The sequence below is a fragment of the Centrocercus urophasianus genome, unplaced genomic scaffold, assembly GCF_019232065.1.
Source record: "Centrocercus urophasianus isolate 14NV4802_14NV808 unplaced genomic scaffold, USGS_Curo_1.0 seq_9, whole genome shotgun sequence".
Classification (NCBI taxonomy): Eukaryota; Metazoa; Chordata; class Aves; order Galliformes; family Phasianidae; genus Centrocercus; species Centrocercus urophasianus.
This window is the reverse complement of record NW_024885532.1, coordinates 40,216,000-40,237,155: the sequence shown is the minus strand read 5'-3', so window position 1 is coordinate 40,237,155 and position 21,156 is coordinate 40,216,000. Positions and strand designations below refer to the sequence as shown.

General features: G+C 44.0%; 2 protein-coding genes and 6 non-coding genes across 16 annotated transcripts; 1 reads left to right on the top strand and 7 right to left on the bottom strand.

Moving 5' to 3' along the window:
- Window positions 1-525: 525 nt before the first annotated feature.
- TAF1D (TATA-box binding protein associated factor, RNA polymerase I subunit D) lies at window positions 526-11,621 on the bottom strand. 9 transcript variants are annotated; one of them, XM_042839065.1, is made up of 13 exons: window positions 11,519-11,621; window positions 10,553-10,792; window positions 9,996-10,455; window positions 9,551-9,726; window positions 8,482-8,545; window positions 7,937-8,204; window positions 6,609-6,652; window positions 4,420-5,538; window positions 3,856-3,920; window positions 3,069-3,123; window positions 2,126-2,202; window positions 1,461-1,546; window positions 526-780 (listed from the first exon to the last, which is right to left on the bottom strand). In XM_042839065.1, the coding sequence occupies exons 2-6, from the start codon at window positions 10,777-10,779 to the stop codon at window positions 8,094-8,096; spliced, it is 1,038 nt and encodes a 345-aa protein (XP_042694999.1). In that variant the 5' UTR covers window positions 10,780-10,792; window positions 11,519-11,621; the 3' UTR covers window positions 526-780; window positions 1,461-1,546; window positions 2,126-2,202; window positions 3,069-3,123; window positions 3,856-3,920; window positions 4,420-5,538; window positions 6,609-6,652; window positions 7,937-8,093. The 9 variants fall into 9 exon arrangements, with proteins under 9 accessions (XP_042694999.1, XP_042694998.1, XP_042694997.1 ...); XM_042839064.1 differs by having other exon boundaries at window positions 3,069-3,920; XM_042839063.1 differs by having other exon boundaries at window positions 2,126-3,123.
- On the bottom strand, window positions 2,314-2,452 carry LOC122171655. The gene has a single exon (XR_006172062.1). It is a non-coding gene; the product is annotated as a small nucleolar RNA SNORA8 (small nucleolar RNA).
- Window positions 3,174-3,305, bottom strand: LOC122171657. Its single transcript, XR_006172064.1, has one exon. It is a non-coding gene; the product is annotated as a small nucleolar RNA SNORA18 (small nucleolar RNA).
- LOC122171654 lies at window positions 4,202-4,274 on the bottom strand. Its single transcript, XR_006172061.1, has one exon. It is a non-coding gene; the product is annotated as a small nucleolar RNA Z40 (small nucleolar RNA).
- LOC122171656 lies at window positions 4,976-5,105 on the bottom strand. Its single transcript, XR_006172063.1, has one exon. It is a non-coding gene; the product is annotated as a small nucleolar RNA SNORA1 (small nucleolar RNA).
- LOC122171661 lies at window positions 5,694-5,820 on the bottom strand. The gene has a single exon (XR_006172068.1). It is a non-coding gene; the product is annotated as a small nucleolar RNA SNORA40 (small nucleolar RNA).
- LOC122171663 lies at window positions 6,787-6,858 on the bottom strand. Its single transcript, XR_006172069.1, has one exon. It is a non-coding gene; the product is annotated as a small nucleolar RNA SNORD5 (small nucleolar RNA).
- Window positions 11,622-11,645: 24 nt separating the features above from the next.
- CUNH11orf54 (chromosome unknown C11orf54 homolog) lies at window positions 11,646-21,073 on the top strand. Its single transcript, XM_042839072.1, has 9 exons — window positions 11,646-11,753; window positions 13,913-14,036; window positions 15,054-15,152; window positions 16,061-16,134; window positions 16,909-17,010; window positions 17,243-17,419; window positions 18,150-18,299; window positions 18,868-18,984; window positions 20,693-21,073. The coding sequence occupies exons 2-9, from the start codon at window positions 13,979-13,981 to the stop codon at window positions 20,864-20,866; spliced, it is 951 nt and encodes a 316-aa protein (XP_042695006.1). The 5' UTR covers window positions 11,646-11,753; window positions 13,913-13,978; the 3' UTR covers window positions 20,867-21,073.
- Window positions 21,074-21,156: the final 83 nt, after the last annotated feature.

Genomic DNA, 21,156 nt, shown 5'->3' with positions numbered 1-21,156 from the left:
TCGCTGTACTCAAGTTTATTAGCTCTGAAATGAAGCAAAGGGCAGAACAGCACAAGTTCTAAGCTGCAGTGCTAACACAGAGCTGATTGCTGTAGCAGGTGAGAACACCTGAAATGCATTCATTTCCATTTCCAACAGGTCTGCCCAAATTTCAAATACAGCAGTATGAGGTAGCAGCTTCTCTGTAAAGAGTTAACAACTAGTTCACACTAGTTAGAAGTACTGGTTGCTGAAGTGACGCACACTGTTACAACTTCCCCTATGCACAGAGGACAAACAGCTGAAAGGAAGAAGAGGCCTCTTGCTACAATAGTGGGCTCTTTTCAGTGTGCAGGCTCTCCTCTCATCTTTACTGTAGTGTTTTTCTAGAGGCTGCTCACAGGTCTGAATGTTGTTCCTTTCTTGTAACCAGGTGAGAAAGGAAGACAAAGTAACGCTCGGCTACAAGGCAGACGTGGTTACAATCCCTGCTTTAGTTTTACACAGTGTAGCAAAAAGTAATAAAAATTCCCTGGCTGCAGCTGGTTCTTTCAAGCAGTTTTATTTGAATGTTACTTTCTGTATGAAGTAAACAGCCCCATCTCCCCACTTGGAACAGTTTGAACACAGTTGATAATCCTCCCCTGCTTACAGCCCCACCTTGATCCACTACTTCAACTTACAGGGCAATGAAGTTAAAATATTTAAAATTCTCAATTATTACAAGAAATAGAGGAGTGTTTTAAGAGCATTTAAGAGCTTTTCTTTCTTGCAAGACTTGCAGCAACATCACATCAGGACCTGAGAGAAGAAAAAATAATGAGCACCGTAATTCAAGAGAAAGAAAAGCATTTCAAGTTATTGACTTCCTATAGGTTGAAGCAACCTAACTTCATAGCATGGTGCTGGTGTAACAGCAGTAATGCAGCCACACAATCATACATCCCTTACTCAATTGTTTAGGGGCAAAAAGAATCATTTTGCATGCTTGCTCTGACTCCAGTTTCCTATATGCACTCTATCCATAATATTTCAGTTCAACACTACTGCCCACTCTTTGGGATTCTCTGTTTCCATGCAGTTTCAAGAACATGCCATACACCCAAGCAGAAGGAAAAAGCATTAAAGATACAAGACAGCTCATAGTGCCACAATTACATCAACATTCTCTTCCAACCCCACATGCTGCTGAAGTCAAATGGTTGCAGATGAAACCAAGTAGCATTCTGCCTGCAGTAGGAACTCAAAATGTGACAGGGCAGTAGCTACAGGTGGTTTCTCATTCTAAGCAACAATGTAACTTAAGGACTGTCTCCTCTGAAATAGACCACAGCACACACAAAGTGGCTACAGCATCCTGCTAAAAGGAGTTCAATGTACGGTCACTGCGTTAAGAGCTGCTGGTTTTCCAGCCATGCAAACCCTCTTTGAAGTGACCTTGAATTTCTTCTGGGTACCAGCACTGCTGCCAAGCATCTTACCTACAGAGTTGCTGTGGCAGCACTCAGGTACAGCTTCATAACCCCAACATTCAGTGACAGCAGCACTCTGGTACACAAAGGCACACCTGGTTTGTATAAATGAAGAGTTAAAATGAAGTTGGATGCCAAGTGCAAGAAGTAGATTTTTGTTTTCCATTCTGAATGCATGACGGTTCTGTCAACAGCAGCTTCTGGGGCTTGATTTCAACAGCTGAAGATTCTTGCTAGCACTTGGGTTCCTTGGTAGCCAAAGAGAGCCACTAACAACCAGCAGAAGGGAGCACTGTGTCTGTGGCCTACACCAACGCTTTATTCCCAGCAGACCTACTGCCACACAATGCAGCAATTCAAGAGTCTGATGGAGTTGTTTTATGGTCATGTCCACAGCTTACCAGGAACAGGAATATCCTTGCAGCCTTGGTAATGACCAGATCTCCCTTTACTGCTGTTTTTACAAGCACACAAGACTAGCTTGCAGGCACACACCCTGACCCAGATACTGCCAAAATCTGGAGCGAGTGCTGCCCAGGACTGCCTGCTACTGGCCAGTCATTTCTATGTTTCTAGACAGCTTACTGAAGTTTTGATCTTCTAGAGTCATGTGTCAGCAACCGAACTTCCATCAACTTGCCCCAAACCTCCTGAACTGACAACTCAGTGCTCACCTGTCCAACAGGCTGTTTCCTCTTCCGCAGCTAATCCATTTCACACAGCCAACTGACTGCTCTGTACCCCAAGGCACCTGTTTAAAGAAACAAACTGAACACACCAGGGAGAACCAGCGGTCAGCTCTCACACTGACAAGTCCTGCCCCACACAAAAGGACTGTGCTCAAATGCTTGAAGAGGACAAAGCCTGTATCAGCAAGAATACCAGGTTCAACAACCACAGCAGAGTGAAAACCAACGATGCCAAATGCTGAACTACTGTAGCACTGATTTTTGAACACCCCATCAGAAGAATGCTGCTGGGTGCAGATACCGTTCAGTGCAACAGATGCAACAGTCCTCAATCAACAAATGCACATTTATGTTCAAGCTCTCCAGACACCAGTTAGAGAGAAGTGAAAATGTAGTACCAATCTCACAGAAGTTGCCATGCTAAGAGAGAAAAGAAATTCCATCAATTTCAGCAGTCTCATTATTCTTTCAAGTATTCTTTATATTCCCAGCACAATGGGCTTATGAGTATTGTCCTTTTACTTCAAGCTATGGTCTGTGGAATAGCACTATGCTCCATGTAACCCAGGAGTTCTAACACTGTACCAGGCTCAGAAATTAACTCAGACTTTAAATCTTTGAAGCTTAACAAGAGAAAAGCAGCATTGCTGAATTACATAGAACAGCAAAAATCCAGCATGCTCATTGAGTTACTTTAAGACTGGACAGACATCAGAGGGCTGGACTTTCTAATTTAAACTTACAGGCACCACAACGAACAGGAAATCACTTTCAGATTGAAGAGGGAAGAGCCTGCTTCAAGCCAACCAGAAAAAAACACAAAGAGGTCTGGCACCTTCACAGACATCTGGCTGAGCAAGTTCAACTCACGCAGTTAAACATGTTAGTTACATTTTATATCTCAGAACATGCTCTTTTTCACTCTTACCAAGCTTTTCCATTTGAATTTTTTTTTCATCTATATCAAATTCATGAGCCAGTACCTGAGGGAGAACATGACACGTTACTTCCATTCCTAAAATGGTACATGAAGATTTGTCTTGCAGTTCTATCCCACAGAGCCAACAGGTAGCTCCAAGGGTGAAACTAAACCACAAGTTTGTTCTGTGAGGCGTTTCCAACGACATGAACCTACAGAAGAGATCCTATCGGGATAGACCTCAATGTTTCTGTGACCATAAACCAACCAACAAAAATCAAGCAGACTGGAAAAGCATCTTATACAGTTCCTATGAAGTGCCTTCTTACTTCTGTCATGATTTGTGGGAAAAAGGAGCGCAATGTTACACTACCATTTCATTTGGAAGATGCAGTAATAACTCCACATCAGTTTAATGTTAAAAGCTACGATTACACGAACAGTATTACATGAACATGAACAGTATAAAACGAAGGGAATTAACTACAACATGTATTCAAACACTCCTAACTTCCCTTAGTACTCATTTACTTTAAAGTGAAGCCCGAGTTTAGGAAGTTAACCTCATCACTTCATTTCAGACTGAGATCTTTCTTGGGATAAACCAGAGTTAAAGAAGTCTTCTCTTAACAGACTGAAAGGGAATATTACTTTAAAATATCCTAACAAATGTTGAGTTATGCCCCTGCAACACTCCAAAAGGCACTGAGCTTCACCTGGTGAACACCTCCAGCCACTGAAAACCAGAGCCCTTCAAACACTGATGCATCTGCAGAAGCTCAGAGGGCACACTAACCTATAGGGGAGCTCCGTCTCTGTCAAGTGGCTTTCTGCACTTCTTCTCTCATTTCTTCATACCACCTGAAAAAGCAACATCACCACAGGGTTACAAAATGACTTGCATGTGCATACAGTAGGACCTACAGCAGTGAGTTGTAGAACCTTCAGAAGCCATTTCTAATCACCACAGGCATTTCTGACGATCTCTCCCACTGCAATCACACTTCAAGCTACTGCAATGAACATTCAAAATGTAATTTGACAGTTTTATCAACAAAAAAAAAATATCAGTCTTTATTCACTGAGAACATTCTGCATGCTCCATCCTCAGCATGGATAAGCAGTATGAAGTCAGGCAGCAGATTTGTTCAGAAAGGCCATTCTCACTCACTCTCTTCAGAGCAGTTGAACATTTTGCCAATCATCACAACAACTTCCTCAGATAGCATCAAGCTTTACAAGTCAGTTTTTCTGATGCAGCAGTACTCAGTAGGAACAGCCATATGCCAGCTCAGAAAGTTGAAGCAAAATTTCTAACTCTCACTAAGCAATGGTTACGTTAAGCTGGCATCAGACTCACCAAGGTATTCCTCCGGTCTGCATCGTCAGGTGGGCTTGCTGAAAAGAGCAGATTACGGTACTGATTAACACGTCTAAGTTTCTTCAGCATTTTAGTAACTTCAAGATGCAAGCACTCTTACACTGAATACGCAGCACTTCAAATCAAAGTCTGTCACAAAACTATCAACAAAATCTACCCACACTTAAGAAATCAAAGCACTATGGCACAGAAGATGTATGTGAGGGTGTTACCTACGTCAGCTGCACTGCGGTGTGAAGCAACTACAAGACAGCTTCCAAGAGTGCTCTGATAAACTATTTACAGAATTCAGTACTGTGTGTTTTTCTTCCACTTCCCACAGCCAGCAGGATGCAGAATGCTGCAAGATATTGTTTAGTAGCTTAGTGGATAGTAATGCTGATAGGAGGATGGTTGGATGGGATGATCTTGTGGGTCTCCTCCAACCTTGTGATTCTATGAATTCAAGAATTCACAACACCACACATGTCAATCCGTCAGAATTTAAGAGTAACCACATTTTGAACCGTGTTTGCACAATTCTCTCAGTATGTAAGCCTGTTACAGGTCTCATTGTCACCACTGCAATGGGTGTTACAGTGAGGAAAGCACAACCTGTTGCTCTTCTGGCCCCGTTGTTCAATTGAGACACACACGGAGTTGTCTGCCTGCTGAATAACAAGGCGCAACAATCAACTCTTCACAACACCTGCAGAACAGCTTGTTTTAAAGCCCAGCCCATTAACTCCAACATGGACACATCACTGGCTGCCTTCTGGATTTGCCTTTCCAAATGAAATACTTATTTAGGAAAAAAAAAAAAACCAGCTAAGTCTTCAGCTTACAGTCACAGCACAACCTCCCCACAGGGAAAAAAACTTCCTCAAATATTCCTCTACTTCAAGAAACACTAAAGAACCAGGTCAACTTAAATGCACTTTTATCACTTAACAACTTGTCTGACAGTTCCCACTGCTGTGTTTGACAAGCTCCACCAAAGCCTCTCTGAGAAGGCAAAGACTCAAGTTCTCTCACGCCAAAACTCAGCAGAAACAAAGCATACCTCCTTAACCAGTGTGTTCCACAGGACAGCACAGAAGTAACAGATTTGTGCACCAGCTGTAAGAATTCAAGCAGATCAAAACAGTTACAACAGCTCAGTGCTGCAGAGCTGGAAAAATTCTATGAAGGAAACAAAGCAACTGCACAACATTTCTGCACATGCAATACGAAACATGCCCTTTGGATTAATTGCTGCTTGAATAAATATAAGCAGTGTCCCTTCATGTAAGTAACACAGCCAATACATGCATCGGCTGTGGGTTGCGAAAGAAGGGTTTTTTCTAAGCACCAGGTTCCAGGTTTTTGTCTACAGCACCAGACAAAAACTGAACACGTGCTGAAACTGAATGCGCCTGCTCTCCTGTTATTTTTCATGTCTCTGAAACAGCATTTGAAGACCACACACAAATGAAGTTATTTCTCAATCAACTGTATACTTACTCCATTAACTTTCACCATCCATTACTGGGCTTCCTGTTTTTAAGAGACAGGTATGACTTGGACTACTAACAGGTGCAACAAGCCCAGTATTACTATCAGATACTGTTGTAAGAACAATTTACACTGTGTCAAGTTGACACGTTATGTACTCCAGTACCTTTACTACAACAAACGCTGAAAGCAGATGCTCCAGTTTGATCCTCATACAAGGAAACATGCTCATTGTCATTACTGGTGTAGCTGCACCTCTGGGCTCCCTGTGTTAAAGAGTAACCTTCAAGTTTTTCTTCTGTGCTGCATCCTAAGCCCTCCTGAAGAAGCACAGGTCTGATAACATCCCTTTGTGAGAAACTGCAGTAACATCCAAGACCACCTCCTGATGTTCCTTCCCCCTGCAGTTTTACCACAGGGCAGTTATCAGACACTGCAGCTGCACGAGGCACCAGTACAGACATCTCCACTAGGAGCACCCAACATAAACCACAGTTGTCTTGTCTGCCTGCAGCATTCAACACTGGCTGACACAAGCACTGCTACCTATCACTGCCTACACAAACTACTTTGAATATACAGGTGTTAAAAAACTGATGCTTTCTGTTCCAGCACAGGCTACAGGCTGGACTGGCAGGAGTCACAAAGCCCACAAGCTACCTGGAGAAAGGAAGTGCATAGCAGTAACAGCTTACCTCTCACAGCAGCTGATCAATATTCATCATCCAAAAGCAACAAACTGGAAAAAAAATGAAAGGGATAAGAATCATCAATTATGGTCAAATAAGCTGAGATCCCTAAAGGCAAAAGCTACTTTTCAGCAATCAATTTGGCAGATGTAAAGCACTCACTTTTCAGGTGTGTACATCCAGTTCTAATCAGAATTGAAATTTAGTTCATTTCTGAGTCACTCAGCAGTTGAACAGAAACATTCATCACATGAACTGCAGAATGAGCAGGACTCCACATCCCACCTCACTACGCCTCAGCCTGCCCACTCTAGATCTAGGATGAGTCTTTCAAGCCACACAGTATTTCTCAAGTAGGTGCCTAAGAGAGTTATATTTAGCCATTAACTTTGGACTGTTATTAAATCTGATCTTTAACTAGCCAAAGAGGAGATTTTTGCAGTCTCACTCTCCAGAGCATCAAGCTGCAACAGGGAAATCTCAAGCTTCTTCTGCAAAGATTTAGAAATGCAACTTCAACTCTTTTCAGACTGAGCAACTGCAGCAAGTTCCCCTCATGCTATGAGATCAGCAATAGTCCCTGTCATGCTGAAGGACTTCCATCTTCTGCTCAGTCACCTTCATAAAACCCCATTCTAGAGTGAGGAGGGGAAGAAGGGAAAAGAACTTTTCATCACACTTCTAGTTGTTTTAAAGCAACTTTACATTATTATAGTGGATTTAGGAAAATTAGTTTTTTTAAGTGTTATTCCTCATGATGAACAGACAGCCATAAGCAATTATTTCATCGTTATTTCAAATGCATCAAAGGGATTTCACAAGAGTTTTACAGAAAAACATCCCTCAAGTGTGGCTCTTCCAAAGCCTTACTCCCTCCAAGTTACCAAATTACAATAAGAAAAGCTCAAGCTTCCTTCACAAAGCCATGAGAGAAGTGGGTCTAAGTTCCCCTGTGTAGGATGAGTGCACCTATATCACACAGAATCACAGAATTGTAGGGGTTGGAAGGGACCTCCACAGATCATCGAGTCCAACCCCCCTGCCAAAGCATATACATGTTTACACATATTTCTACACAACACCTCTTAATTTCAAGATCTGGAACTTTTGATTCTGTAGCTCTATGACCCATTGATGACAGAAGACTTCTGTCAAGCTGCAGAAGCTGGTGTTTCAGCAGGATTAGCAGCCACTCAATTGCTAGTGCACACTTTATACAGCGCAGAATTGCTCAGATTGGAAAAAGCCTTAAAGACCATCAAGTCCAACTGCAAAAATGCTTAGCAAAAAGACAGGCCACACCTTTCTCCTATCCATCTCAGACCCAAACTCACCTTAAATTGATTCTGATGAGGTTGCCTGGCTGACAGCTCAACGCTGACTTCAGACCAACATTTTAAGCCAAGCAGACCTCAATAAGGTCTCTGAGAAGTGACTGCTGCCACCTTATTCGTTCGTGTTCTGTTCAACCAAAGAGAACCACACAAATGTTTAGTTATCAGCAGCACTCTTCTTTACTTCAACCCCTCCAGCTGACTTTGCTCTGGCCTTTGATTTCTTCTTGTTGGGAATTTTGCTGCTTATGATGAAACAGCTGTTGTCCTAAGAATGAAGAAACAGTATTCACAACCCTGGTTTGGAAACACATCAGGAACAATTACTCATTTCCCAAGATTTAGGAACGCTTCAAAGAACTCGTTTCCACAATTGTAATTCCAAAGAGTACAGACTTCTCTCAAACCAACTTCCTCTCATACTACACATCAGAACCACACCAAGCTCAAGAATTCAGTACTCAAAGCATCATCTATTACTTCTTTGACACCTCAAAAGAGAAAAAAGCTTATAGTATTTTTCAAATTAACGAGTATTTACTTACCACTACTCTGACATCAAAGTCTTCTGGATTATCAGAGCCCACGCAGTTATTATCATCATCATCACTGAAATATATAAAATTGAAATAAAATCTGTACTTTTACAGTAGCACAGCATATATAAGCTATTCCCCTAATGCAGCACCACTTTCCCATAAAGCATATGGAAACACTACAGCTTATACATCTAGGATGCTCCCACTTCTACACGAGGTTGCTCTCTTTCTGGAACTAGATTCCAGCTACTGACACTGACAGAACCAGTTCCACCACCACAACTCACAGGTTTCTCTTTTCTCCTACTGGAGAGTGAATGCAGGTGCTTAGGTGCTGGCTGGAGTCAACATCCACGTGTCCAGGACTGAAGTGTCAAGGTTTCGATAGCAGGGGGATCCCACCTGGGGTCAGTTGGGGAAGGATGGCATCTCATGGGAGAGACACACTGCTCACTAGAACAGGTGGCACAAGGAGGCTGTGGATGCCCCATCCCTGGAGGCATTCAAGGCCAGGCTGGCTGTGGCTCTGGGCAGCCTGGTCTGGTGGATGGTGACCCTGCACGTAGCAGGGGGTTGAAATGGGATGATCATTGTGAGCCTTTTCAACCCAGGCCATTCTATGACTCCACATGCAGCAGGGATAGAGAGGCAGAAGCAAAGCTTTATGGAATGAGTGCAGCCCCCACTGCACTGCTTGGGGGGAAACTGTCTGTAGTTTGCGTTTAGTTCTCACTGCTTTCACCTGCTACAAATAACAAGAAATTGCATTCAGCTCCCTGTACTGAGCCTGTTCTGCCTGGGACAGTAACTGGTAAGTGACTGCCCTGTCCTTATCACAAGCCATGAGCTGTCATCTATTTTCTGTCTCTGCTCTTTTGAGGATGAGGAGTGAGCACACAGCACAGGGTGCTAAGCCCCCAGAATCCATTACTGAGTTACAGAAAAATCTATGAGGTATTTCACCAATGAATACAATGCACACACCAGACAATAAAGACAGCAATGCTGCACACACAAACTTAGATTTAAGCTGAGCACATAACAGCAACTTTTATACTACTCAAGATGAACTTACTTTGTCTCCTGGATAGGAGAAAGGGGGCCTTCGTCATCTAAATATTTGTGTTTCCGCACTACCAGGCATTCTCTTTCTAAGTCTTCACTGGCTTCAAGGGCTTTCAAAGCCTTTTTGAGGTGTTCTTCATATTTGAGCATTTCAACATATTGGAAATATCCCTTTGCAGCTGCTTGCTGAAGGAAAGAAATACATCTTAAACGCCACTATAAAAGGAATGAAGCATTTATATAATCAACTGAACTGTAACATTAAATAACAGCCTTAGGTCAGCTGGTTTGGTAAGGTATTGAATGGAAAGCAGCAGTCATCCTGCGTAACAAAACAAAAGAGGATTCATTTCACTGTGGCATTTAGGTAGAAGCACAACATGCCAACCTGCATTCATTGTTCCTTGAAATAAATCTAAAATCACAACTTCTCTCCCACAAAACAGAGCGCTCACCTCATAGCTAAGAACCATCTTTAAGGGAATATGTTTTCTCCCATAATGTTTTTCAACAAAAGGGAACTGAAAGCCTCGATCCTTAAGCCTTTTCCTTCGCTCCTGAGGTGAGGCTGTCATGGGCTTCTTCTTACCGCGCCTCCGTGTGCACCCAGAGGCTCTCTTTATCTTCCGTGAACCACTGCTCCGGTATTTTCGGTGTGCAGCAGCTTTAAACTTCCTTCCTCTGAAGTGATAGGCAAAAATGGCTTTCAGATTGAGCTTAGATTTCTTCTCTTGGGAGGCTTCAGGTGGCCTCACTGGGCTCTGAGTGGGCAGAGAAGAATCAGAACTTTCACTGCCAGGCACTCCTGCATCAGCTTCTGCTTGTTGCTTTGAAGGCTGCAATCTCCTCTTTCGCTTTGAAGGTACAACAGAGTGTTTCCTATGGTGCTTGCTGCCACTAGCAGCTGGAACATCACTGAAAAAGAAATGTGTATGTTCAGCAAAACACGTACATTAATGATGTATCACGAGTTCTGTTCATGAGCAATTCTAAGGAACTAGAGATAACTCACATTTCTGAATCACTGCTATCCACCTCATCTGAAGACGTATCTGTACTACTGATCTCATCTGAAGACTCCTCAGGACTGGCACCCTTCTGCCTTGAGCACAAATGTTCCTTCTGTGCACTTGCTGCATGCTCAGGTACTTTAGATCTTTTTTTCCTCTGAGTTAATATGATATCTTGGGCATCAGGATAATCAGAACCAGAAGCGTGGGATTCATCTGTATCAGTCATGTTTTAATCTGCCCTAAAAAATAAAGTACATTTTAGCACAGGCAAAGTTTTTCACATACAAGCACACGTGCACATAAGCCAACAGTTTCTTTAGCTTGTAGGGATGCTGCAGTTCTAAGCCACAAAAAAACACTTCACTGTAATTCATAATCATTTTCAACTAAGGATCTGGGCATAAGAACCCCATTTTCCCAATCTTTCGCTGGCTGTACAGCCCTGAGAGTTTCCTACTGTAACAACCTACCAACATTTCATTCCCCGGCCATGAGCACAGAACAGTCCCACGAGAAAAAGCTCGCTTTCAGCCGATCTGTAATCCGGCGCACTCCATCCGGCGCCAGGGCTCTACACACAAAGGGACCGGACGCAGAGCAGCAGGACGCGCCCTAAACTCTGAGAAAGGCCGGGAGTCTGCGCTGCCTCCCCACGGCCGCTGCCGAGCTCGGAAGGGAAGACCGCCCACAGCCGGCCGGTCGCCCGATGCCCGCTGCCTCCCCTCAGGTCGCCCTGCCCGCCCAGCATCCCGGGGCGGACATTTTGCGCGGTTCTCGCCGCACCACCGCGGCGCCGTGCCGCCACGAGGAGCCCGCTCCCCACCCTAGGGCCTTCCCCGCGTTCCCTCACGGAAGCGCTCGGAGAGACAACAGGCTTTCATTCCGCCTCAGCCCCAGACTGGGCTCCCCCGCCGCGGATGGCAGTGGATGCTGCACGCCTCCGCAGCCACGAGCCCCCCTCTCACCTTACGCTTCGTCTCCGCAAAGGGAGTACGATGGCCGCCTCCGAGACTAAATAGCGCTCGGCTCTCGCGAGATCAGGCGGGGGCGGGCTCTGCTGGTCGCGCGGGATGGGGCGCGCCGTAAGGAGGGCGGGGCGGCAGGGAGGGCTGGTTCGTGCTGTGACCCGAAGCGCGCGTAGCTTCAGAGGTTTCTCTGCTGTTCTGCTCGCTGTGGCACTCCGGAGAGTTGCTCTTGCAGGTTTGGCTCCGGGGCTCTTTCTGCGCTCACCTAAATGGCCCAAATTTCCCTTCTTGCATCTGCTATGAGTTCTGTGGCATGTTGGCGCGGTCTGTCGCGGCTCTGCTCTGCTCTGCTCTGCTCTGCTCTGCTCTGCTCTGCTCTGCTCGACGGCTTCGGCTGTGCCGTGCCCTCCGCCCGCAGCCTTCCCCCGCCGCTGCCGTGTCCGCCCGCCTCTTCCTGGCTGATGACCACGGCCGCAGCAGTCACATCCCCCTGCGTTTTGCCTTTCTCTGCGTTACGGCTGATTTTCCCTTCTCTTGCTGGCTGCTGTCTCTACTTTGTCCCTAATATTTCTTCCCCCCTCACCCCGATGCGTTTTTATCCAGTTGTTAACTTCTCCTTTCCGGTTTCTGCCCTTCTGTGCCTGGAAAAGCAGAGCTGAAATGTCTTTACGTGCTTGTCGTTTCTGTGCCATCCCGGACCTGTTCTTTGTGCGCCTTTCCCGTTTGTCACCCAGCAGCACCTCTGACAGCATTAATGTCGCTCCATCACGGCCCATCCGAGCCTCCGTGCCCCGCCGTGCCTTCCTCCCTTCCACCCCGCACCGACTCCACTACAAGCGCTGTCCTCACGCCGCTGCTCACCGACCCGCTTCCTTCCCGCTTGGACCCGGTTGTAACGCCCGGAGCTTTTGGCGGCGTGTCGGGAGCTGAGCGCGCTTTTCTCCTTTACGCAGCAGGCGATGGTCGGGGTGTTGCGTCGGAGCCTACCTGGCTGATCTGCGCCCGAGTCCTGTCTCTGCCCTTTGCATAACGCCGGCTCTGTTTTAGGATTATTTCAGCCGGTGTCTCGAGGAGCCCAGCGTCCTTCTGGACCTGATTTACAACAACGCTGCTGGAGTTGTTCTCTCTCTGACTTAATTGCTCCTTTTTTCTCAGTGCACTCTTAAAAGCCCTGGGCTCTGCCTCGGTCCATCTGGCAACAGGCACCACATGCAGCCCGTTTCCTTTTCCTTCTCCTTCACAGTCAGAGAAGGGAGAATTATCCGTGGAAGTGGATAAGCCCAACTAAGATGGAAATCACTGGACATGGATAGCTGTCTGTCTTTCTCTACTGTCTGCTGCAGGAGGAACGTGGGGTGGCTGACCTTTGAACTCGAAGACTTGGCTGACTGCTTTGTTCCCCCAATCCTTTTCTTTACTGTATTTTTTTTCCCCTGTGAGAGGACAGTAGTTTTTTTTTTTTTCCCCCACATACTTTTGACAATTATAAATGTCAGGAATTTATTTATTTATATAGAAGCTAAAAGTATCTGTAAGTAGCTGTCACATCACAGTCCTTTCTACCAAAAGCTCTGTTGAATCTGAGAGTGCCATTAGGTTTCTTGCCTTTTCTTACAAGGCCTGAGACCCATTTTCTGTTTTATGCAGCAGGCTTGTGCTTAAGCAGTTAATGATTGCTGGCACTGGTTTGTAGGTAGCATATAACCAGCTGCTTGTGCCCAGAGCTGGTGGTTTGCCCTCACAGCTGATTATGCTGTTGCATGGCTGACTGAAATATAGCTCATTTCAAAAGAAACTCCAGCATTTCTGTTCGGAACAAAGCTTTTTGTTAAGGGCTCTGTACTGATACAGAGCCCAATGCTGTAGAACTTGCTGCTGTTTTGTTGTTGTTTTTGTTTTTTTGCTTTGAGACATGCTACTGGCTTCTTCCCCTTTGGAAAGGGAAACACGTGCCCATAAGAAATTAGGAGCCAAGGTTGAAAGTCCATAGTAGCCAATGCTGGAAAAGTAAACATTAAGGTAGCAAAGACACAGTGAGGCAATTGCTGTGCTTAGAAGAGCCTGGTTTTCTTCCAACACAGCGTGACTTCAGGCTTACAAAGGACAAGTAACTGACCTGTCCCCTGAATTAGATTCAGCATATTACACATTTTATCTGCACTGAGTTGGAAGTTTGAGGACTAGCATATGTGGTGCTCTGAACCAGCTGCAGGGCCGGTAGGCACACCTTCTTCCAAAGCATATGAGAAAATGTTAATCTTGAAGCTGTCGTTTTTTCCCTCAATGGTATAATAACAATTCTACTGTGGTCTATGTACTTTTTTGTGAATTTGGCAGATAAACTGCATATTGAAAACAGTGTTTCAATCACTAAACCATTATCCTTGTTGACAGATCAGTCACTTCTGCAGTGTGTTGTACTGTATTTTCTAACCTGAAGAAATCAGAACCAAACGGGCAATGGCAAAGGTTGAAAAATTTGCTTTTCATGTTCCAAGCCTGGAGGAGCTTGCTGGAGGTAAGTCATGTAACCTTTTAGAAACTGGAAATATGTTTTTCAAACTTTCCTTAGTGCTCCCAGCAAATCCTCTGTACAGTTAATGCACAGAGCATGTTCTTGCTGTTGGCCCACTGGGACGTAAAGCCCTATGTTTCTGTACACCGTTAGTTCTTTAAAGCAAAGGATAATTCCCCCTCCAAAGCCCCAGGTGTCATTAGAGCGCGTGAGCAAGCTCTCAGTGTCTTTAATCTGCTGCATTTGTAGGTTTGTATAGGAGTTGTGAAAGCTTGACAATCGCAGGCTGAGGTTAATTACTCAATTGGGATCAGCTGCTCTCCTCTGCCTCCAGTATTTCTTTTGGAACTGCTGAGGACACACCTAGCAAGATGCAATATGGTCCTCTTCCTTGAGCTCAGCTGGTTCCTCTGCTGGTGACTGAGTTAGAAACAGACTGCGGGGAACAACTTATTTTTCCTTCCAAAGTCTTCACAAAATGCACTTAAAGCTTCTTGTTAAATACTGAACTTGTTTAAGTCAAAATCATCCCTGTTGTTGAGGTGTTTAGGCAGGATTTGGGCTTAAAAACACTGATACAGAACAAAAGAAAAAGTTCAGATTTGGGACTGATCATCAGCTCTGTTCACTATTTGCTCTGTGTTGCCAGTGGCACTCGGCAGGATGTCTGCTCATGGACAGAAACGTGGCAGTGCATACCCTGCACGAGCAGGTGTAAAAACAGAAACACTGCTGAATGTGGTTTAAGGTTATCCATGTTACTTAACCGGTGCTGTGCTTTGTGAAATTCTTAGTTAATGTGGTAATTAGCAGTGCTCTGAGCAAGCTCTTGCTGTTCTCTAAAGTTCTGTACAGTGACAGGCACTAACACTTCAGTCAATGGAGTTTCGTAGGGTATCTGTGTATTCTTTAAAGTGTCTTGCTGAAGTGAAGGCTAGACAGATTTCTGTTAGTTGTTTGTCAACCTCTCTGTAATTTTTCTTGCCAATAACTTTGCTGGTACTTATTTTTAAATTATAGTTTTGCAGAAAGGACTTAAGGAAAACTTTGCTGATGCCCAAGTCTCTGTTGTAGACTGTCCTGATCTGACTCAGGAGCCTTTCAATTTTCCTGCTAAAGGTAACCTGGTGGTCTTGACTTCTGCAGATCTCCTTAAAGCTATTAGAAGAGTTCATGCTGTTTTTCAGGTGAAGAATTTACATGACGGGAAAGCCACGCTTTATTCCTGCATTTGCTTCCTAGCTGATGAATGAACAAGCACAAATAATCCAAGCAGTTGTTCTCTTCTTTTTCTTAATCTCTGTCTGCAGTTCTCACTTATTTCATACACTTCAGTTACTGTGCTCAAAAGGTTTTGACATGGATAAATGTTTTAGATCCATGACAATCACTATCCAAACCAAAGGAGTCGTGCTTCCATTTGTTTAAGATTCCTGCCATCCACATATTATAAGTTAAACTGTTATATTTTGTATTATATAAAATATATTATTTTGTGTGGGGTTCATAGTCTTTGACATTACCTGTCTGGCAGACAGGTACCTCATCTGTGCTGGTCATGATTTCCCTCTATCATAAGTGTAGTGCAAGAAGCACCTAGGGAAGGTGTTTCATACCCAATATATGCCCAATGTCATACCAGGTATGTGCTCAAATAAATGAGATGACTTGGGCATCCAACACTGCAGAAATTTCCCAAGTGGAGTCTCCCAGTGGGAGTGTCAGCTGTGTGTCAGCTCCATCTTACTGGAGAAACTGCAAATGGCAGCTGTTGCCCACAGTATTTTTGTTTTGTGCTTATTTTACAAATCGATTAGCATTAAATTCCTCTACTGTGAACCATTTTATGGCTTACAGTCCTTACATTTCTTAATAGTGCAGCATCTTATCTAAGCACGTTAGAGAAGTTGTGATCTCCGGGTGTGTTGGATGTTTGAGGAACTTGTTCTTTGCTGTGTTGGGCTGCATGCTGATCTAAGACCGTCAGGGAAAACACTGTACCAAATTAACTGTCTGTATTTTTCCAGGAATCTGTGGAAAGCCTAGAATAACAGATGTGGGAGGTGTTCCATACCTCATACCACTTGCACAGACAGAAAAAGTGAGTTCTTGGTTTTGTTTTGTTTTTTTCCTGTAGCTATGGGATTTAAATTCATTCGTTAATAGAAAAGCAGTATCTTGTCGAAATAAAATCAAAACCCAGGGCTAACAGATACTGCATGATTCCACTCGTGCAAGAGTTTTCCATGTTCTTTGAAGTTGATTCTGATGTATATTAAACATTGACCATGTCAGAAGTCTTACACATCTTAGAGAAATATCGTATGCTGTTCCATGGTTCATCTTCTCTTTCCCACAAATACTGGACAGTATTGAAAGTTCATCATCTGTGACAGGAGCCATGGAAGGAACTAGAGGAGCTTGTCTGCACGTTTATAAGTGGCTTGTTGTGTGTCAGTGATTTCAAGTCATGCTTCTTAGTAACATTGGCTGTATTTGTGTTTTCAAGTCAACAGTAGTTTGACATTTCTGTCCTTCCCAAGAATATCATGTCTCCTTTCTGACACCCAGCCCCATCTGTCTTGTATGTTGTGTTTTTTATTTTATGCAAATACAGTTTTCAATAAAAGCAGTAGTTCAGTTTTTGGGTAAAATGGCAGGGGATCATACCCACAACCTTCCCTCTCAAAAAACCAGGTAGGGATGTATCCATTCTATTACTGTCAAATGTTGTGTTGTTTGGATTTGGGTGCTGTGTTCATCCTATCTGAAATACTAATGAGAATGTTGTGAATGCACCCAGGGTTACAGTGACAATTTGAGAATGACTACTCCATACCAGAGCACCACAATCACACTTGTGTCTCTTTTGCAGGTTTATGATCTAAATACTGTTGCAAAAGACATAGAGCTTCCTGGAGCTTTTATTCTTGGAGCTGGGGCTGTTTCATCTAGAGCTGTTGGTGTAAATGCTGAGGTCAGTAGCTGTAAGTGTGATGGTTCTCAATGATTTAATCTCAGTATCAAAATAGTGAAGTGGTATCATGCTCGATGATTGCCACTTAGAACAAGTGGATCGCACAGTAAACACGTTTCATGCCAAAAGAGCATAAACCACATAGTCCAAAGATTAAACTTCATATAGAGTTAGTTGTGTTCATTATACTGACTCCTATTGTTATCGATTTGTTACATGTTCTTTGTCTCAGCTTATCCCTATTGTGCAAACTAAGAATGAAAAACGGCCTGCTGTAAATGGGAGCTACATTGCTCAGATAAATCCTGCAGATAAAGGATGCCTTCTCGAAAAGTACAGCAGTAAATACTCAGACTGTGAATTTGGGATGTTGGCCAACCTTTATGCCAGCGAGGGCCAACCTGGTAAGGTGCGTATTTGGATCAGAGGTGACTTCTCTTGTAGAACCTTGGGGCTGAAGGGAAATTCATCTTTCAGTATTCTTAAATCCCATCTGTGTGATAATAGTAAAAGAGCAATTCCATGAAACAAGTATCCAGATGTGAGAAACCGTGGCTGGTGAATGAGTAGAATCATTGGATACAGAGAGGAGTATAAAATGTTGAGGAATAAGTAACAGTTTAGTAAAACTTTTCCTTCATAAATCGTCCATTCAAATCCAGTCCAGACATACGGTGACTTAAGGTCGTTGTTCAGTGACTGACTTGTGCACAAAGGATTTACAAAATCTTAGGTTTTTTTGTAGAAGCTTTACCCTCACCACAGCTGGCACGAAGCAGTGCTGGCAGAGCAGCCAAAAACCAGATTATTGCATGGAAACTGAGCAGTCTTCTCTCTTTCCGAGAACTTACAACAGAGCTGAAGCCAGCTGATGGATGGAAGGGAGTTACCTATACAATTGTTTTATGTGTGAGTAACTGACTTGGTACCCTTCACAGGCAAAGCTAGTGTTGAACAGAGAGTCAGAAATAAAGTTGGATCCAGTACTGGAAGGATGTGGAGCAGAAGTTCTGGGGGAAACTCATGCTTTGAAAAAGCAATCTTGGGTTATAAATATGGGAGAATTTCAGAACAGCTTTTACAGACCTTTGCAGACTTGCTGTAGGAGACAGCAGTGATGAAATCACTTTATCCTCCAGGTTATTGAAGTGAAAGCCAATGGAAGAACTGGGGAGCTTAACTTTGTATCTTGTCTAAGACAAATTTTAGAGAAACACTATGGAGAAAAGCCAGTTGGGATGGGTGGTACGTTTATCATTCAGAAGGGAAAAGCAAAAATTCACATTATGGTAAGTAGCTCTCAACTCATAATTTTTTTTTAATCCTTCTGAAAGCAGAATTATAAATCAACCTATAATTTCTTACTGTCTGGACTTTTTTTTTATTCTTAAATTTGTATAAACTCTTAGGATAAGCACTGTATTAAAGTAAGAAGCGAATACTGCAAAATTGACGTAACAAAATTAATGATGCTGTGTAACTTCTTTCATCTTTTCTTCTGAAATCCACGGGCAGCTAGAGAAGGAATTGTATGACGGTTGTAAAGTGAAATAAAATACAGTAACTGAGATGATACTTACAGAAAGCAATACACATTTATTTTTAAAAAGCAGTTGAGCTTCTAAAATACCAGGAGGAAAATCATCACTTCAGTAGTTGTCCCACAAGGTATCTGCAATGAAAGAAACAATATTCTGGTCACTTCCATTTCTGGCAGAAACAGAGTAATGGGCTTCTAAAAGGCAATAACAAATGTGAACAGAATAGCGGGGAGGAGGAAGGTGAAGGAAAGTTGATAGAAGAGATGCCTTGATGTGAGTATCTTTATCTTACTTAAAGCTTTTGCTTTTACTGTAGCCTCCAGAATTTTCTGCCTGTCCTCTGAACACTGATGAGGATTTGAATAACTGGCTCAAATTCTTTGAAATGAAGGCTCCGCTGATTTGTCAGCCAGTAATCGTTTCAAGAGATCCAGTGAGTCTTCTCCACATTTCTAAGTATAAACTGAGTCTTGTAATGAGTTTTGTTATGAATGTGATTTTCCCTTTAAGAACAGGAGTGTGCATACTGTCTTAAAAGCTTTCAGAGACGGTGTGATAAAATACCGGTTTCTCATTTCTTCATTGGTTTCAATTGAGACTTGGCCAACCAATTCTGGAATGCAGTGAGTGTTCATAGAGGATTTACCTCAGTGGTTCTGTTACAATTGCAATGTCCAGTGTTTGCATCCCAAACCTATCAGCACAGTTTGCATTCACAGCTGGCCACATCAGGAAGAATGTCAAGAGCACAGCAGCTTGACCAGTCACATGCTCATGTTCTTCACTTTCCGAGGAGCTGTCTTGGACAATACTGTGTCAAAATGTCTCCAGCATGAGTCTCAATTGCAGATGCAAATTAAAGCCTGCAAACCCTCGTGCTGAAAAGATAGCTAGCATCTTTCACGAGCACTGAAATCAACAGCAAACGATTCAGGAAAGAAAACAATCTAGTTTCAAAAGCTGTTAAGATGTTCACCTTTAGGAAGACTTTGTTCAAAAGTGATCAGGAAATCATACATAAAAATGACTGTTTTGTAAGTAACAATGCAGTCATAAGTAATAATTAGAAAAATAATTTTCCAGAGTTAAATGAAAGATGCTGTTGGCTTGAATGCTCTCAGTGGTGAGATGTTGTCTCTTGGCAACTTTTGGTTGTGTACGTCTTCCCAGAATCTGTTGAACATTACTTGGAAAGCAGCCGTAGACAGCTGACCTGTTCAGAACCAGCATGACTTGTGGAGGATGCAGCTGGGTTATTCCTATCTGTATCCTCTGATACTCAACAGCATTCAGCAGAGGCTGTGTTTGGAAATACCTGAGTGTCGTTAGAGACACCGGTGGAAAATGGTTTTTATCAGTGAACAAATTGTTCTGTTTCATAAAAGCATAGAGTGGTTTGGGTCGCAAAGGACCTTTAAGACCATCCAGTTCCCAACCCCTGCTGTGGCAGGGTGACCACCACCTAGATCAGACTTCTTAAGGCCCCATCCAACCAGGCCTTGAGCACCTCCAGGGCTGGGGCACTCACAGCTCCCTGGGCAGCAGTGCCAAGGCTGCACCCCATTGAGGTGGCCAGAGCCTTCCCTTCTCCAAGCCAAACAACCTCAGTTCCCTCGGCCTTTCTTCATGGGAGCGTTCCTATGGGATTCACTGCAAAGGGGTTCTATGGTTCTATTCTCCAGAATGGCTTCCTTCCTCGCTTTTGCCCAGGGAGGTGGTGGAGTCACCCCCCCTGCAAGTGCTCAAGAAACGTGTAGATGTGGCACTGAGGGACGTGCTTTAGTGGTGTGGTAGTGATGGATGGCTCAGTGGTGGGGTAAGAGGACCTCGGAGATCTTTTCCAGCCTTAATGATCTATATTTGTAGTCTATGATTCACTGCTGTGATTGCTTGGTTGAATCCCAACTCAAAAAAAGGAAATCTCTGAGAGATGAACACCAAAAGTTGATGTCTGGCAGAGTTTCTAAGTTCTTTTCTCCACACCGTCCTGTGGCACAGATTCACACAGCTGCTCTTCATCTTTCTTAGCAGCTGCACAAACATCCCGCACCTTTTCAGCGCCTAACGGCTGTAGTATCCTTTGCGCTCGCTGCAAAGCCGTGACACCCCGCACGTACTGAGGGCCCTTTCTCTGCCCGCAGGGCTTCGACCTGCGCTTGGAGCACACGCACTGCTTCAGCCAGCACGGCGAGGGCGGCCATTACCACGCGGACACCACGCCGGACGCGGTGCAGTACCGCGCCTACTTGGCGCCCGCCGAGCTGCTGTTCCGCATCGACCGGCCCAAGGACACGCACAGCGTGGGGCGGGACTGAGCCGCCAGGAAAGGAGCTGAGCTTTTGCCTGAGTAAAAACGCTGATTTTTGTAACTCTTAATTATGCACAGTGATCATAGCCAAGAGCAAATACGCCAAGCAATAAACTGCCGGCTTTTCGCGTCAAGGGGGAAAACGGGAGTTGTAACCGAAGGGGTTACGGCTGAATTCGAGCTGTAATTTCACTAAAACATTACTAATGCTGCACTCTGTTCATTGATTGGTGGCTTTTCCTGTGCGACTGTGTCGGTGATGTGGAACTAGGAGTGAATTTGCGTTCAGCATGCAGA